Below are 17,449 nucleotides of genomic sequence, written 5' to 3' on the forward strand. Positions count from 1 at the left end.
TCTTACCAGAAGCTGCAGACTTTTACTTTCATTTTGATTCACCATAACTGATAACAACCAGTAATAACCCTTTACTGCTCGACGGACCTTTATTACACCCTAAGGTGTCGACAGAAGAAATATGGTAACTATTGATGTGTCAGATGACCCAGTTAGAGGTTTGATGGGAACACTTACACACATCATTCAGCACCTGCAGCTTCAGTTTCACCTCGTTAAATTAATTCACTTCTTCCAGTTATTTGAACTGGAAGCTGTTGAACACTTGACACCATTTATTCCCAAACTAACTAGTCCCACAGTTGCTTCCTCTTTTTCTCTCTGATTGAATGGTGCTCATAAAGATAAGAGCCAACCTGCCGATCTTCTTTTTACAGTTTTCAGAGTATGAAGGAAATCTTAATGCTATTTCAAACAAGATCGACCTTCGTAGAACACCAACATTAATGTGAGTGAGCCCATCAGCACCACAACCATGTGGCTGAAAGTCCCCTGACGTTCCTGTTCTGTGCTTAAAAACCAGCCACAAACATGCAAAGCAGCGAGTGTCCATGAGATTCCAGCTGAAGCTCCCGAGATTCAAGTCTCACCAGAATAATGTGCGTCGAGATCCTTCGTCATCCTGAGGACGTTGCTGCTGATGATCTGTTTGTAGATGATCTGTTGATAGTTGTGATGAAGAGGGAGTGGAGGCGCTATTTAAGACAGGCGCACGTGCTCCACCAACACAAACGCTGGATGGGAGGGACCGAGGGCTGAGTCTAACTTTGGAAAAGTACCTGAAGTGCTGGGACTTTACTGTCCTGTGTGTGATTTCTTTTAAATCGTATTGTGGCGGTAATAAAACGCAATCATGAGGTCCGGACCATGAAGGCTATAAACATGTTTATACACATGTGGATTCCCCCGTGTTCTGTTGAAGATCATCCTCTGTGGCGTTTAATCCCCGTTTTCATATTTCCGTGGCTCACTCACTTTCTCTTTCTTCTCGCTCCCATTTCTTCGTTTAGCTTTTTTAACGCCTCGATATCCAGAGCAGATCAATTTCGGTTTACGTTTGTTTGAAATAAATAAAAGACAAAACTATTACTGTGCGCAGCCAATGAAACCACGAATCCCACAAATCATTTTTCGAGCGTACACCATAATTAAGACGTGAAGGAAGCGCGCACGCTCGCTGGTGTTGCAGGGGAATTACAGCGCCCTCTGGTGGCGGCGGTGGCTCGTACGTTCACATTTCGGGGTTTATTATAATTTTTCAGCTTGTAGTTCTTCCCTTTTCTAAATTTGAGACACCGTTTAACATGTCAGTCCGTCTGCATTTGCATTTTCTCGATGCATGACCCTCTGAGGACCAATTTTGTTTGGAAGAGACGCAGCAATCTTTGCTTTATAAATTACATATTAACTACAAAGTACATGTGTAATACTGAAACTAACAGCACGTGAAATGCCTTATCAAAGATGTTTATATCGTGTAAAAGGTTGATGGAATCAGCTATTTTATTGATTAGTTTATTGCTTTTCCATGCTGATCTTTCACTTTGGCATCAGCTGCGCCAGGACTTTATTGGAGTGGAAAAACATCAACAACACAATTAAAAAGTCAAAATGAGCAAAAACACATTTGAGTCTCGGTCTCAACTTAAAACTTTTTTAAAAAGGAAGAGAGGAGGATTTTTGTGCATTTTATTATTTGCTTTAGCAAGTGATGATAATATCTGGTCTGGATTACCATCAATATCATAAAGGGGTCACAAAGATTCATCTGGCTAAATGTTTTGTAAAGTATAATAATGCAGAATTTGTTGTGAAATTTACTGGGATTCAATTTAGAATCAACATTAATACATACAAATTGCATCATTCTGCTAAAATTGCAGAAATGGCCAATGTAATTTCCACATTTTAGTCGTATGAAGATGTGAAATGTGCAATATTTTCTGTAATGTTGTTTATTTTTGTATTGTATTTGTTTTATTTTACAAAACTACAAAAACAGTACATTGTGTACATTTTTGAAATGTATTCAGCTTTTTATTCATTGGTTATTGTGATGAACTCAGGTTATTTAAACTTTCCATAGAAATGTGAGTATTTAACACAGTTTAAGCATTTTCAAACCGTATCGAATCACAAAACAAATAACTTATCTTAACAAGATGGAGACTTTAGAAAACTTGAGTTGAAGCGGCCTAAAAAGTGCACAGAAAAAACAATTCTAAATGTATTGATGCAGACTGCTTGGTCCTCAGCCAGGCACCCCGCCACTCGTGGTCTGAACGCTCCTGAATCAACATCAGGATTCTGGGATGTTTAACTTCTCCACCTTTGTCCTCTTCTCAGGGTTGATGGAGAAAAACACCTGTGGAAAGAGAGGAAAGAAAGTTGACTATACTGCTAACAAAATGTCTGAATTTGATTAATTTCTGTGAATTCTGTAAATTCAAATAAATATTTGTGTTTCCCAACACAACACCTTTGTGTTTTTTATGGTGGATTAACAGTTTCAAAGGCAACCTGGAATAGAATTAACTTCAAGCATCCTGGATTTTCAGTGAGCTGAGGAGCATTCTCCCCGTGCACGTCACTTATATTGATCAACACGAACATGCTGATACAGAAACATGAGCATTTTGGGTCAATAACAAATGACTCGTGTCATGTGAAGTGAAACGTGTCATGTATGGAACCGCTTTCTGGAGCAAATATGATTTACAACTTTGTGATGCCTTCAGGTGAAGCATTAATCTGCTACTAAAGTACAAGAAAAGTGACCTGAAGGTGCCCTAAAATGGGATAAAATAGCCTGTGTGGTGCCGTAACGAGAGGTAAACATGATAAACAGGCTTCACAACATGAGGCGCTTCCTTAAAGCTTCCTTCAGCTTCAGTAGAGTCTAAAGAGCCTAAAATCAGCCGGTCCGTCTTGATCCATATCGTTTTGGGTGTGGTGGATACAGAGAATTCAGAGAGTTCTGGAGACTGACACGTGCTGTCCAAAACACATGTAGAAAACAACTTTAATCTCTCCATCTGTACGATCTGAGGCGATTAGCTGCAGGTCTGACTTTAGCACAATTATGAAGTCTTTCTTGATCCAGTTTTTCCCAGTAAATAATAATGTGGCTGATGGAAGATGAACGTAGCATTGTCATTATTGTAGCTTATTCCCATTAACAATGGATCACCTAAGACAAAATATTTCTAAATTAGTAGCGCCTGTTAGCTACAATCTGCACATTTTGTCTTCCAGATTTGACCACTGATGCTCCAGGACGTTTCTGGTGAGTTCAAGGCTGCTTTAAGGACAGAAAGTGGGTTGGTGGATTCAATAGAAATGCTTTATTATCCACCCGATTTGTGGGTGAGGCTTTAACAGAAGTTTAAATTGTGATGAGCAGGTTTATTTAGAGTTTTGAAACGTGGTCGAAAGCACCTGGTTCAACCATCAAGAACAGGGCAGTATAGTTCATTAATCTTTGCACAGACGATGTCAAAGCGAAACAGAAACACAATAAAAGAGTCAATAACACTGCCGAGTCAATCAACCCTGGACGAGATCAGCTAGTTGATATTGATAAGAGAGTAAACGTGCAAAACAACGGGCAGAAAAACAATCTCAAGGTCATCACAGTAAGATTTTATCTCATATTTTCAGTGTGAATCTACCGTACTTAGCTCATCAGGAAACAACCCAATCTTCTGGTCCTCAGACAGTCATACACTACATAAATACAAAGTCCGATGAACAACAATTCACAACATATTAAAGAGTTACATAAATTTATGACATAACGAGGGGAAAACTACACACTGAATAAAGTTCTTATTTGCGTTACCAGTAAAATCCCAACATGCACTTCGGGCCGCTACCACCAGGTGGTACTGTAGCGCGCCACAGCTGGCTGCAAAATAAAGTCAAGGAAGGTCAGAAAAGGTGATTGTGTTTACATCTTCACTGGATTTTGGTCTAAAGAGTGGTGGACTGAGTCGTTTCCTTGGGTATATAGAGAACTTTTATTCAAATTGGTTTTAACTTTGTGTATATATGTAAAAGAAAAAGCAACCTGCCATCACACAGCTGCGTGTCTTTTTCTTTCTTCATAGTTCTGTTCCACCCCTGTCCCTCAAAACACAGGTCTGCTTCTTTTCTCACATTCAATAAAGCTGTTTTTTTTCTGTTTCCTGGCTTTTAATAGGTTTCAAGTGGTTTTGCAGCTGCGTGATCTTATTTCAGACCGGATTCCTTGACTTATTTCACCCAGGAAAATTCTTCTTGACCACCTTTCCTCATTGTGACCATATTTAATAATACAAAAAAGACTTTTTGTCTTGTCTCATTGTACTTCAGTTGGACGTAATAAACTAAATGGCTCTTTTGGCCTCGTCTGAGGGAGAACACATCACCTTTGTCATGACTTTTATCCACCCATTACTCATTTTAGCGTTTGCTCGTCTTAGAAATGCATTTTCTGACATTTTCACTGAGAAAACACAAGTTTCAGATGACCATATTTCAATCAAAGCGGTTTCCATCTCACAGCTATTCCGGACCCCCGTCTTATCATCTTAGGTTACAAACTATTCGGATGGACCTGTAGAACTTCAGTGTAGATGAAATGAGGCCGGGGGGTTCATTAATGCGGCACTAAAATACCATAGAAAGTAAAGTAAAAACAAGACTGCATAAAACAGTAAGAAAAAAAATTTAATGCATACCTGCGTCAACAATGGAAACATCACACCCACCTGAAGTGACGGGTCACTGCACAGCACATCCAGAATTAGACACAAAACAGCCACCGTGCGATGCAAATCTAAGCTACGCGGCCGCTCACTCGGTTTCAGTGTATTTAACCCTAAAATAAGATGTGTGGGACTGACTACAACGGGGGATCTGGTAATCCCTCTAGTGGGATTCTGTCTGGGAACACCTGAATAAAATACTGAATAAATAAACAGTATTAAAAATGGAATAAATTAAGGTAAATACACAAAAAAGCCATATAGCAATAAGGTATATGAGGATGCTTTACCATTTTTAATATACATTCGAACTAACTAGAGAGGGTTTATAATAATTCACATATTTATTGCTGTACATGTTTGTTGTATTCTAAAGTTATATTATAGACAAATAGACATTTTGGCACACAGAGGACACTGATGGATCAAGGAAATCTGATGGTAATGTTCCAAGTTTACTCTCTTTGTGATCATTATCTTGTATAAAAATACTATTTTCAGATTAAGAATAAAAATAAATGACTTGACACTTAACCACAACCACATCTGTATAAAAAAAACCCAAAAAACCAAAACACTAGGACACATATTTCCTCTTCAGCTCTCCAGAAATCAGTTTTAGTCAAACGACTTTCAGGATTCTCACATTATCAGATTAAAAGGTCAAACGGTTTGTGTCCTCTCTCCAACTAGCTCGCTTTCTGCAGGAGTTTCTCCTCTTGCAGTCTGAAGGGCACGCTCACAGACATCTCGGCGATGAACCGCTCGCACGCCGTCTTCGTCACCTGCTTACAGAACCGGAGGTCGATCTGACAGATGCTTCCGCAGCGCTTGAAAAAATTCAGGGAATGGTCTGTGACACGGTTACACACTAAAGGGGAGCAGAGAGAAAAGGTAGCGTTACCAAAAATGCATCTTTTTCAGGGGCAGTAGAAAACAAACACAGCACAACCATGTTGGGCGCTGTCATGAAGACATTTCCTTGTCGTTCTGTGCTCCTCTGTCTCCCTCTACAGGTAACACGACCTCATAGTCCTGCACTGACCCAGCAGATTTGATTTGTCAGTGTAATTAATGCATGATGGAGGTCTGTTCTCCCCCCCCTCCTCCAGCCAGCTGGTCAGCAGCAGGAGGGTCCCATCATCAGCCTGGTCCTGCTCAAATGCTGGTTGAAGAATGGGATTCCACCCCACAACAGTCAGTATGTTCACCTGCACACTTTAACTCAGCAATGCTCAAAATGTAACTTTGGCGTCTCGTTGCAAATCGACGTCCTCCCCCTCAACACTAGGTGGCGATATGCATCTTTTCCGTTTGACCTATTGCGTCAGACAGTGAACAACTGAAGTCAGGAAACAGGCCGGCATTTCTAACAGGGAGATAGATAATTGGACAGCTTTGTCCGCCTCGTACGTAATGTAGATTTTACTTATGACCTTCTCCCTCGTGGTCATGACTGGCTTTCTGACACGCTTTTGTTCTGTGGTCGTACGCCAGCGCAGAGGCTGTGGAGCACGTGTAAATGCATCATCTAGGTTTAAAGGCCGGAGAATTATCTGGGCGTCTCGGTCGGACACGGAGAGCTCCGATATCAGTCAGACTCAGGCGGTCGCACGCACATCAGTTGTCCAGTTGTAGTAAAAATACCGAGTACAAGAGAAGCAGGAGGAGGTTGCAGGCGGTTGCTGCAGTGCAGTGCTCTTCCACAGGTTACGAGGATAATGTGTTTTAACTGAATAAACAAGAGTCAACAGCTGTTTGGCATCAGCAGAGATGATTTGGACAAGCTTTCATGGGGACAATCCCATACTGAACTCTGCTGCAGGTTCTTTAAAAATGTGGCAGCAGGGAAATAATCAGGCACTACAAACGATATTTTATGACAAATAAGTGTTGTTACAAACAACACACATTCGTGATTTCTGTTCCAAGTTCCCCATCTGTGCTGTAAAATCAAATCACATATACCTGCATGGCAACGTCACAACTCATAACGTAGCTGGAGCTGCCATTTTTTATTAGTGGATAGAAAAGAAAACAAGTACTTATCATCCTTCCCTTTTGTTTTTTTGTTGTTTTTTTTTTACATGAACTCTCCTTCCATATTGCAAATGATGATTCTTGGACCAAAGAGTGACCTGCAGTCAATCCCCTAATAAGGTTTAAAATGAAGTATTTGACTAACCCTCAAGAATCAGTGCTTGAAAGGGTGAAAATGAGACCGTGGCTCATTTAGTTGGTCACCTGACAGGTTGATTTCTGTGAGAGAGTCCCTTGTCGTGGTCCCAGCTGCTGTCAACAGGTTGACTGACTGGTCATTAATGTGGTTGCAGTAGCTCAGGTCCAGACTGGACAATAAAGGCATCTGCTGACTGATGAGGCGTAAAGACGTGTCGGTGATGTCAAGCCCCGCCAGCCGCAGGTCTTGCACGTTCCGTAATTTGCAGCGGTTATCCAGCTGACCTGTAGGGCAGACAAGGACAGGAGGTTTTTTTTTTTCCTCTTAACTGTAAAATAATCCAGCGATTTCTTTCACCAGCCCACCTGACTCTCCGTTAGCCCTCAATGAATTAGCATGACATGACGGGTACTAACCTGGTCTGTTGTCTGTTGGGGGAGAGAGAAGGTCCCTCATCTGGGCATCTTTGAGTCCCTCCACCCACTGGACATCCAGTGTGCGCAGCAGAGGGCAGCTGGAGCTGCAGAGCGCCGACACCGCCGCCCACGAACACCCCGATAACTTTAACACACGCAGACCTAAAAGATTTGACAGCATTCATCCGTTTACTAGTCGTTTGAAAACCCCTCTTCTGTAGCTCTAGACCAGGCATGGGCAAACTACGGCCCGGGGGCCACACGCGGCCCGTTAAACGTTTTAACCCGGCCCGCTAAACTTGAAAAATTAAATGAATAAACCTTGTTAATGTTATATTTTCACTGCAATTCTGGTGTTTTCCCACTAGAAAAAAGACAGTCAGGAGGAGAGTGATGGTGATATCCTGAAGGATAACAGAACTTTCAGTGCTTTAAAATAGAAATGGTTATTTAAAAAGGCACATTTTATTCATTTGATTTTAAGTGTTTTAAGACTCATTCCAAAGTCAGATATTTTGTTGTAATGCTTCTCTTCATTTTCATTTGAAATTAAAGCACATGTTTTCTCCATATCCCAAGATGTGTATTTTTTCTCCAATGAGGTGAGGTTACCAAAGCACTCCATCCATCCATCTGCTCCTGGTCCGGCCCCTTTGTCAAATGTTAGAACCCATTGTGGCCCACGAATCAGAATGTTTGCCCACCCCTGCTCTAGACTCACTCAACCCCTCCATACCTGGCAAACGATTGATGAGCCAGCTCAATTGTTTCTTTGAGATGTTGGTCCAGCTGAGGTCCAGAGAAAGTGGCTGACGACGGATAATTCCGCTTAGCATCAGCGGAGTGACTGAAGTGCAGCGGCTGAGATCGATGGTTGTCCAGAGTCTTTTGTCACAGCACCTACAGGCACAAAGGACAACGTGACGTACTTTTCACGCAGAATAAGAAGCCAGCGGGAAGCAAACAGATCCGACTGATTCAGAATATTCAAGGGTGGTTTTCTGTTGTTGGTTCTCGCCGTGGTGCGTATTTACCATCTGTTCCACGTCTTGCAAATTCTCATGCAGACGCACAGCTCCTGATGCGCGAGGTGTCCAAAGATCTTCATCCAGACTTCGCGCTGGATCACGTGAGTCCTGCCATCTTTCAGAGGCAGTCTGTCCGGGGGCGGACTTATCGGAGGGGGCCGGATGACGTGCCGCTCCATTTGGATGCACTTTGGCGGGGACTGCGGAGGCGCGGGCCGGTTCGTTGGAGTGCTCCTGTTAAAGCCGAGGGGAGTGATCTGACTCGGGTAGAAGTGGCGCAGCTCCCAGGGGGTACCGTTCATCTCTTTGGACTTGAGGTGAGACCTCTGATCGCCCAGTTCGATGGCTTTACGGAAAAACCTTTTGGATTCCTCGTTCTCCATCTCGGGCTCCACTTTGATGGGCTGCCGGTTCTCGGTGTCGAGGCAATCGTCTGACTTCTGGATGTCCTGATTCAGTGCTTTGCTCAGCTCTCGGCTTAGCTCCCTGTGAGGCAGGCGGCGCTTGTGGCGAGCTTTCGGGCGAGAGCCTTTTTCCTGGGTCTCACTGCCGGCCTCGCTGCTGGGGCCGGCCTGTGGAGAGCTGCAGTGAGACTGGTCACTGTCCCCAACTGGCGTTTTGATAAACTGACTCAGAAGTTCGTTCTTGAAGTCATCGTTACATTGTTCCATGTCACCAAAGTGCCCCTTTCTCTCCGCAGCAATACGAAAGAGATGTTCTCTCCCCCTGTCGTTCTCGTCCTCATACCTGCCGTCCTCCTCCTCCTCCTTCTTGATCTGATGCAAGAATTTGGACAAATACGGCTCGTCTGATCGTTCCTGTCGGAAAACAATTCAAGATAAATAAAATCAACGAAAGCTGCGTCAATAATGATGAAAGCAGGCTTTTTCCACCTAGTCACACAAACCTTCTTCCTCATGCCAACATCCTCTTCGTCTTCATCATCATCAAAGAGCTTCCTCTTCTTTCTGAGTTTGTCCTCAGGCCTGGGCCGAGACAGGCTGCAGGGAGAGAGCAGGGGCAGCTGGCGGTGCAGGGGCTCTTCGGGTCGGAATCTGGGCGTCTCCTCTCTGTCTGGCCTCCTCTTGATTGCAGATGAAACATCTGCCTCCTCCTTCACAGGCTTCTGTTCCCTCAGCAGAGAGCCAGGGAGGTTGGAGGCATACTTGAATCCTGGACCCCTTTTTTGCTTAAATGCCAAACGGGACAAAATCGGGAGACAACTTTATACATTCGGTTGCGTGAAACACTGATAACCTAAACCTTCCTAAACATTTGGACGTTATTTAAATGGTTTGACAAAAGTCCCATCACAGAATTTCATTATTTGATTGACTGTAATGTTGCTACATTTCCAAATAATAGCATTTTGAATGTTTAGAAATTGATAAGTGGATTAAAATGTTTGGAAAAGAAGGGTTTGATTTTTTTTCAAAATGTTATTTCTACTCACTTTTCCACTCTTGCCAGCGTGGTTGCACTTAGGGCATTCCCAGCAGTTGGGAAGTTCGTCATTTACCACTCCGGACGCATCACTTACCTGAGAAACAGAGAGAAAAGGTGTAAATGACTTTAGCGTGAGCAATAGCAAATCACCAAACACGATCCAGCACTTGGGTTGTGCAAAACCGGCAGCAGGTCAGACCAGTTTGAATCCTGGTTTAGTATTAAAAGACAAAGAAACTAACAGGAATACAAATAAATAAATAAAAAATATGCTAAACTTGCTTTTACTGCAGGGTTCCCACATGTTTTGCTTCAGTCAAATTCAAGCACTTGTCAAGAAATTTCAAGTGTCATTTTCAAGTTTTCCCAGCATCTTATCATGAGGCTTAAACACAGGAAGACTGTCTTCCACGTTCTATTATGCTGTAACCATCTAAAATGATGTTCCATAATAGCAAAAAGGTTAGAAATTACAGGAGAACACAATGTCTTATGTAAAAAAGGCAAAGGCACCTAGAATTCTTTAGGCACACTCGCACTAAACCAACGAAAGATTCACCTTGAGTCTACCCGGGAGCAGCCGGGAACAAGAAGGAAATGGAGCAGAGAAGGCAGCGGAGGTGGCAAAGTCTGAGACAAAGGGTGCTGGAGGGAGCTGCTGAATCAGGCAGGGCTACTGCCAAACGGTCAAAAAGTCCCTGGGAAAGGAGAGACACCACCTTCTCCAGGAAGAGGTCCAAACGGGGTGGAGGAAGAGTGAGTGAGCAGGGCGGCAGGGCTCTGGTTTCCCAGTCCAGCGGCAGCCATTAACACCAGCAAACACCAGCCACCGAAGACAGCAGTCTGCATTGTCAAAGCTGGAGAGAAGCCCAAGCTCGGGCACGGTCAACGACGCGCCTTCTGCCCACAGCCTCTGCCTTGGCAGCTGCGGGATCAAGTGGGAAAGTGGCCGACATTCCCACAGCCTCATTCTGTCCAGACACGATCGCCAGCTCGGAGGCTTCAAAACACAGGGATCATGCCGGAACTGACAATGCCCCGGGAAGAAGAAGCCGACGAGGGAAAAGCTGCCAAGTACCAGGACCTGGTCGAGGTTCTACGAGCCCATACGGGTCGGCTGCAGGGGATTCGCAGGACGCTTCCCCGCCTGGGCAGCACAGCAGCGGCCAAGAACAGGGCCCTTCAATCCCCCAGTGAGGCTGTAGAAGAAGCCACTCAAAGGGCTGAGCGGTAGCTGTGGTTTGTACACCTCATTTTCGAGCCAACACTCGTGAAAAAGGCAGCCTCGGGGCATTTTGTCGTCTCCTGCTGCTCCATCCTCGAGGGGGGTGGGGTGGGGTTACAGCCTGGCAGGTCAAAGACAGGAGCAGAGAGCCTCAGCAGGTCCCAGGCTAAGAAGCCTTCACATACGGCTCTCCTCTTAATAAGCAAACTATTCAGTCCCAATTTTGAGAAGAGAGATACAATTAAAGCACTCTCGTGCACTTAAACTAAAATTATCGTCAGACCTTGAAAACACAACATTGAAATTCAAGTACTTTCAAGGACTGCTGGTGAAACCCTGTGACTATCACTCATTTGGCTTTAATTATCTCTGGTTTTACGTGCCTGGGCTTAGGTGGCATTACACTTCAATGATGCTTTACATTTAAACATCACGTGTGAACAGGGAGTGAATTGTGTGTCGTGTAATTTATATAACACTAATCCTCCTTTCAGTTATCAGTGATTACAGTTCATTAAACTATTATTATATAACTATTCATGAGCCGCTGCACCTTCAGACAATTTGGGTGGACGATCTCGTTGCAGATGGAGCACTCCATCAGCATGAGGTTGAACTTATCGTCCTCTTCTCCCAGGGTGTCTTCCTTCCCGGCTTCTTTGCACACCAAGCACACTGCTGTGTGGGGCAGAACCGGCTACAATGGATTGAAAAAGATTAAGGAATATTATTCTCGACGCTGCAATTGTAGAGCATGCTTTGCATTTTCATCCTGTTTTTGAATAAGCGGCCATTGCTCCAAACATGTTAGAGTAAAAAAAAAAAACATGACATGATTTACCGCAATGCATTGTCTCATAATGCAGGACTGCTTCATTCGCCCAGGCCCGCCAAACTTCTTCATGTCCCTGCAGAAGTGACATTCTCCGCATTCGTTCCGGAGGCAGGCTTCACACTTCCGGCAGCGGGTCCTCCTGCGCCTGGCTCCAGACGAGCTACGGCTGGATGGCATCTTAACGGCCGATGTGGTCGGCCCGATCTTGGGCTTTGGCCGGTTGGCCACCCGTTGCTGAAAACAAGGAGTGAAGCGTTAGGGGGTGAACTTCTACGTGCAAAAACTTGTTACCGTGGCCGTGACTGGCATGTTGTTCACCATGCACATCCTCCCGCACGGTTCCTACTAGCTATTTAGAGGAGAATAAACTTGGATCAAGCTGCACTGTTTCAATAAGTGCATCTGCCATAGCGCCCATCTTTCAGCCTCTTTCTTGTTGCCATGGCAGATCTGCAAATATGAAAATAAGACGTTACCATGGCAACGTGCCCCCTTTGCTGTTGTTTGATGAGATGACTACACAAGACGAAGGAGCTGATGTGGTATTGTTATTCCACAACAGAACGCAGTGCAAAGCACCTCAGTCCTACACGTAAAAAGTCAGAAGAGTAAAATCTGCAAGCATAAACACCAATCGTGCTTGTTCGCATTTTTAAAATCATCCTTTATTGCGACAGCAGATTTCTGAAAGATTAAATGCGCCTGATAAAATATTTTTGCACAGTCAGAGAAAGCAGGAAAGAAATTTTCCACTGCAGGCGCTGATGCAACCATCTTAACATATCCAGTTTCATTTACATATGGCCCTATTTTAATGCTACAGCTGCTTGCAATTACAAAACCTTCACTCTCTACAGTCAGACGTCAGGAATTTGGGTTTGGCTCCTGGGATTGTGGACAAAAACATGGCCTATATTCTGACTCAGCCTGTGACATAATTTCAGGGGGAAGGTTTGTCACGGGCCTCTCAATGCCAAAGTGCTGCCATGATTGTGTGACAACAGACGAGGTCACCACAGGTTCTCTGGTGAACTGTGAGATGGCCAGTGTGGCCCAGGACCTCTCCCATTTCTCCCATCTTGTCTGGCCTAATGGACCCTTGTGCAACAACACAACAAACCGTGAGACAGTGTGTGCACTGCTGTCTGCTGCAAAACAAGTGGCACAAATAAATACGGTGGGAAATAAATCAACAGCGGGTTTCCAGGGTTTATTTACTGGAAACCAGTTTGAGAGGAGCAGCTGACAAACGTAAGAGCACTTCATTGTTCTGGTCCCATCCCCCCCTGTGGCAGCCTTAACATTACTCCTGAGATCTCGGTCAAAGGACAGCCTGACTTGAGCAAGGGAGACAATTATAAGCACATCTTCTTAAAGATGGCCCACGGAATGAAACTGGGCTGTTTGTAGGAGAATAATACTCAGTTGTGGCTGAAACATGGTGTCCGCCGTAGATTACACACAACATCTAAGGATTAATAGTTTACTAGCGATAGGAAGTCAGGTGGTGTTTAAGACGCAAAAGCGTGTTCGCTTACTACCAGTTTCTCTCACCCGCTTTACTTTTTAGCCGGTTTACATTCAATTCTCTGGTTTGTGTGTAAAATGGAAAGCTAAAAGGAGCTGTTGATCGGGTGAAAGCCTGACATTAACCAAAGGCAAAGAAGAGGGAAAAACAGCGATCTGTTGACGAAAACATGCTCCCAAAAGACACACTAGCCAGCCCGCAATCCAACATTTAATGAAGTTAAACAGCTCTCACCTGCTCCGACTCGGAATCATATTCCTCTTCGTCTCCGCTCAATGACAAGGCCATCGCTCCTCTTTCTCATGGTTTGTGAACAGCAAAGGAAACTAACATGGCTGAACAAGCCTCCATCTCAGATTTTCCCCTCCGCCTCCTTCATTTTACACTGACACGGGATGCTAATGCTAACGCTGCTAGCGCTGCGCACTGTGAGACGTTCACGAACAAGAGGACACGGGGCCATCGCCACCGGCAGCCAAGGAGTCGCACAAAGTTATTTTTGTGTATTCGAATCAAACATCATGACATAGTACAGTAAATAAATCTCCACCTGCAGCCCATTGTCTTGCGTCGTGATCACTACTACTACTACTACTATTGCTCTTTTGTTTTGTTTATTGACCACTCAATTTCACCTATGTCAACTTTACACTGTAATATAAAGATAACCCCCTTCGAATATCAACGATGCAACTACAACAATAGAGCACAACATTAGATTTAACAGTTGTGCATGACGTCTGCACTTTGTTGGTGCTATGTATACTTTCATACCAATAAAGTTCTGCATAAAAAAGTTACGTATTTCTTATTCTGACCGCCCGTCGGCGAATATTAAAAGGTACGCGAGCGCCCTCTATGGGCGAATGCTGGCTGCTGCAGGGCCATCGGAGAGCGTTGAATTATGGGTATGTTGGCTTCTCTCTGCTCTGACAGCAAAGTCAGCTGTTGTTGGAAAGTTTGGGTCCAGTTCACTATCGCGCTTTGCTTATTGGAGGTCGTAAAAAAAAAAAAGGAAACCGTTTCACGCGTGCTTTATCTGCGCTCTTCACCATCCGGTGGAGACAACTGATTCAGAGGCCACCAAACTTCCTTTTTTCTATTTTAGAAGGGAACTGACACAACCTTCGTAATGAGTTTGAGCGAGCACTCCATGCAGGCTCTGTCATGGAGAAAACTCTACTTGAGTCGAGCCAAATTGAAAGCCACCAGCAGAACTTCGGCTCTGTTGTCAGGATTTGCCATGGTGAGTTTAACTTCAGTGGCGGAATTGAGGTTATGGTCCTAGATGTCAGCTATATGCATGTGACGTAGATTATTCATTTTCAAATATTTTCAAGGGCCTACTGACTGGGATGTGAATAATGTGCAAGGGGAATCTAACATCATGACATGAGTACTCACAAGCACATATAGGACGTGTTTCATATGCATCAAGAGATTTATTGGTCATGTTAATAAAGAGAAAATGAAATAGGCTTCTGACTGACTGTCGGCTATAAGTAGTCAACCGCACGTTTCCCGCAACGGAACCTTAACCAGTGCCACTAAGTTACATTTGGAGTCTATATATATGTATTGGTCTATTCACTGAACAAACAGCACATTTACCCAGGGATAAATGTATATTTCATAGTGGAACATTTTTAATTGGATCAGGCCTGACTTGTGACTACTTCTACTTATCCTCATGAGCAAAAAGACGTCTTTGGTTTGCACAGAGCAAATTGATGGGTCAACTAATGTAAAAGCAGCGTTCCTGTCGCCAGGCTGGTCAGCATTATTGAACAAAGGGAAACTCAAAAGTTTAGGACACAAACATTGTCCTGACATTGAATGAGAATTTCAACTATACTCTCGTTTATGTCATTTTCCCAGGTTGCCATGGTGGAGGTTCAGCTGGAGCGTGAATATACGTATCCTCCGGGGCTGCTGATAGCCTTTAGCGCCTGTACCACAGTCTTGGTTGCTGTGCACCTTTTTGCCCTCATGATCAGCACCTGCATTCTGCCTAACCTCGAAGCTGTGAGTAATGTCCACAACCTCAATTCTGTGAATGAATCTCCTCACGAGCGCATGCACCGCCACATAGAACTCGCCTGGGCGTTTTCCACCGTCATCGGAACCCTGCTCTTCCTGACCGAGGTGATGCTCCTTTGCTGGGTGAAGTTCTTACCACTGAAGAACAAAGACGACGCCAAAGGGAACAATGGCACGCTAAGTTCTGGTGAGGCTGCTGCCATTGCTTCCACCTGCATCATGGTTCCCTTCGGGCTGGTTTTTATCATGTTCGCCGTCCACTTTTACCGCACCCTCGTCAGTCACAAAACAGACCGACAGATCCGGGAGCTGGAGCAGGTCATTCGACTCCAAAACCAGCTGGACCACAGGTCTGAAACTGATGACCTGAAGACCACTGTGGAGTTCCCTTAAATGGAGCCAGCTATTGTTAAACAGCAGTGGACAGTGCAGTTAAACATTGTTTTCTGTTCCCCATAGTGCACAAATGTTTTATTTTTGGTTGCAGCTCTGCTAGATTCTTCTGCTGAGCATTTCTACAATGTTTGTGTTTGTAGATGACATGAGAGCTCACCAAAAGTCAATCAGTAGAAGCTGAAAATACCTCTCAGTTTATGCTTATTTTCATTTTAAAATTGTTCCCTGCATCACAGTACGGGTGTAAGGATAAAAACAAAAAATCCCAGACCAGCGAATTTTCCTAATATAAATCAAGAAAACAAATTGTAAGCTGCAAGTGAAAAATATATGGTGAATGTGAAAAGAAAGTTTGGAGCTGTGCTTTCACAAAGTAGTAGGGTTCCATGCATTTTAAAATTAAAAGCAGTCAAAAAAATCAAGTTATACAAGTTGAAAAAAATGTTTAGAAGGTCAGCTGCATCGTAGGTGAATTGCCTAAAGTATCTGTTTTTGCTTCAGGTGTCCTGATGTACTACGTACCTGCTGTATGTGCCACTGTAACTGCCTCCTGCCATCTTGTCGTATGGCGTGCATTGATGACGTAGTGGTCTTTAAGATGGCTTTGTTTACACCGTAACTATTGTCATCAATATATATGAGCGCCTTGTTTGTTTGAAATGTCTTCATGTATTTTATTTTATCAAGATGTCACCACATCTCATACTGGTCACATAACCAACACCTTAGTTTCCATTAGTGTGTGTGTGTGTGTGTGTGTGTGTGTATATATAAAGGCTTAAAGGTCTCAAGAGAAATAGGTACGTAAATTTGACGTTTTGGGTTACTGTATTGCACAATTGTAATAGAGCCTGACAGTTGAATCGCTGGTCACAAAAGTGTTTTTTTTTTCTGAGTCACTTGATTTGTCTTTTGCAGTTTCAAGCTAATGGAAGTATTGGTAACTGTGTTATTAGAAGGCATCCATATATTTATGTTTGTTGTGTATTGCTTATATTTGTCTGTATACTTGTTGGTTTACAAGCACTTGCCTGGGGCTCTTCTGTGTGTTCTTACATTGGATTTGACCACTTTTTTTTCTTGTACAAAAGCTATTTTTCACACAGATATGCACAGTTACAGAGCTGGACTATTTATTATACATGTAAAGAAAAATCATGGTTATATGGCGACAGAAGCCTGGGTATATGTCTCTATCTATAGATTAATAGATAAATGGATTGAGCCATACTTATGAAAGTGTTTGTGGTTTACAGACCTTCAATTGAGTTTATTTTAACCAATTTTAAACCGGTTCAAGTAATCCTTAGGCCATTTTATATGGCAGTAGTCCAACCCCTCTCAAAAATAATGATTCCGGAACACCAAGTCCCGAATCAAGATTAACCCTACCCAGGTGTCCCACACTGGGCCCAGCCGAAGCCCATGGGTGCCGACCTGGCCACAGGGCTCCGAGGAAAACCGGAGACCAACGTTCTTATTAGTCATAGTGGTTTTATATCACTATATGTGTATGTGTGTGTAAATGCTGTAATCAGAACTGTGATGCTTTCATTTTTTAACTTTTGGAACATGAAAGATGCAGTAAAATCCATTTGTTCCTTGACT

The 17,449-nt window shown here is 43.6% G+C and overlaps 3 protein-coding genes across 6 annotated transcripts in view; 1 reads left to right on the top strand and 2 right to left on the bottom strand.

Annotated features, from left to right (window-relative positions):
• LOC101071005 (E3 ubiquitin-protein ligase NEURL3-like) overlaps window positions 1-725 on the bottom strand; it is a 2,274-nt gene extending 1,549 nt beyond the window's left edge. For both annotated transcript variants that reach the window (XR_003886782.1, XM_003974484.3), the window contains exon 1: window positions 591-725. Coding sequence is in view for 1 of the 2 variants with exons in the window: in XM_003974484.3 (XP_003974533.2) it covers window positions 591-621 (31 nt within the window). In the remaining variant the exon portion in view is untranslated. The remainder of the gene's footprint in view (window positions 1-590) is intronic.
• Window positions 726-4,692: 3,967 nt separating this feature from the next.
• kdm2ba (lysine (K)-specific demethylase 2Ba) lies at window positions 4,693-14,075 on the bottom strand. Of its 3 annotated transcripts, none has more exons than XM_011615191.2 (10): window positions 13,640-14,070; window positions 11,884-12,111; window positions 11,596-11,739; window positions 9,825-9,911; window positions 9,279-9,560; window positions 8,378-9,189; window positions 8,080-8,243; window positions 7,344-7,505; window positions 6,993-7,211; window positions 4,693-5,619 (listed from the first exon to the last, which is right to left on the bottom strand). In XM_011615191.2, exons 1-10 carry the CDS (start codon window positions 13,691-13,693, stop codon window positions 5,438-5,440), a joined length of 2,334 nt encoding a protein of 777 aa, XP_011613493.1. In that variant the 5' UTR covers window positions 13,694-14,070; the 3' UTR covers window positions 4,693-5,437. The 3 variants fall into 3 exon arrangements, with proteins under 3 accessions (XP_011613493.1, XP_011613492.1, XP_011613494.1); XM_011615190.2 differs by having other exon boundaries at window positions 9,279-9,569; XM_011615192.2 differs by having other exon boundaries at window positions 5,482-5,619; window positions 6,934-7,211; window positions 9,279-9,569; window positions 13,640-14,075.
• Window positions 14,076-14,301: 226 nt separating this feature from the next.
• On the top strand, window positions 14,302-17,447 carry LOC101071466 (calcium release-activated calcium channel protein 1-like). Its single transcript, XM_003974486.3, has 2 exons — window positions 14,302-14,651; window positions 15,284-17,447. Exons 1-2 carry the CDS (start codon window positions 14,538-14,540, stop codon window positions 15,836-15,838), a joined length of 669 nt encoding a protein of 222 aa, XP_003974535.1. The 5' UTR covers window positions 14,302-14,537; the 3' UTR covers window positions 15,839-17,447.
• Window positions 17,448-17,449: the final 2 nt, after the last annotated feature.

The sequence above is a fragment of the Takifugu rubripes genome, chromosome 21 (assembly GCF_901000725.2).
Source record: "Takifugu rubripes chromosome 21, fTakRub1.2, whole genome shotgun sequence".
Lineage (NCBI taxonomy): Eukaryota > Metazoa > Chordata > Actinopteri > Tetraodontiformes > Tetraodontidae > Takifugu > Takifugu rubripes.

Excerpts from the sequence above, each read along its gene's own strand:
- kdm2ba (XM_011615190.2), bottom strand. The coding sequence starts at position 13,693 with ATGGCCTTGTCATTGAGCGGAGACGAAGAGGAATATGATTCCGAGTCG. Across the intron at positions 11,740-11,883 it reads TTATGAGACAATGCATTGCG|CCGGTTCTGCCCCACACAGC; the intron begins GTAAATCATGTC and ends AATCCATTGTAG. Across the intron at positions 8,244-8,377 it reads TGCAAGACGTGGAACAGATG|GTGCTGTGACAAAAGACTCT; the intron begins GTAAATACGCAC and ends TTGTGCCTGTAG.
- LOC101071466 (XM_003974486.3), top strand. The coding sequence starts at position 14,538 with ATGAGTTTGAGCGAGCACTCCATGCAGGCTCTGTCATGGAGAAAACTC. Across the intron at positions 14,652-15,283 it reads TGTTGTCAGGATTTGCCATG|GTTGCCATGGTGGAGGTTCA; the intron begins GTGAGTTTAACT and ends TCATTTTCCCAG.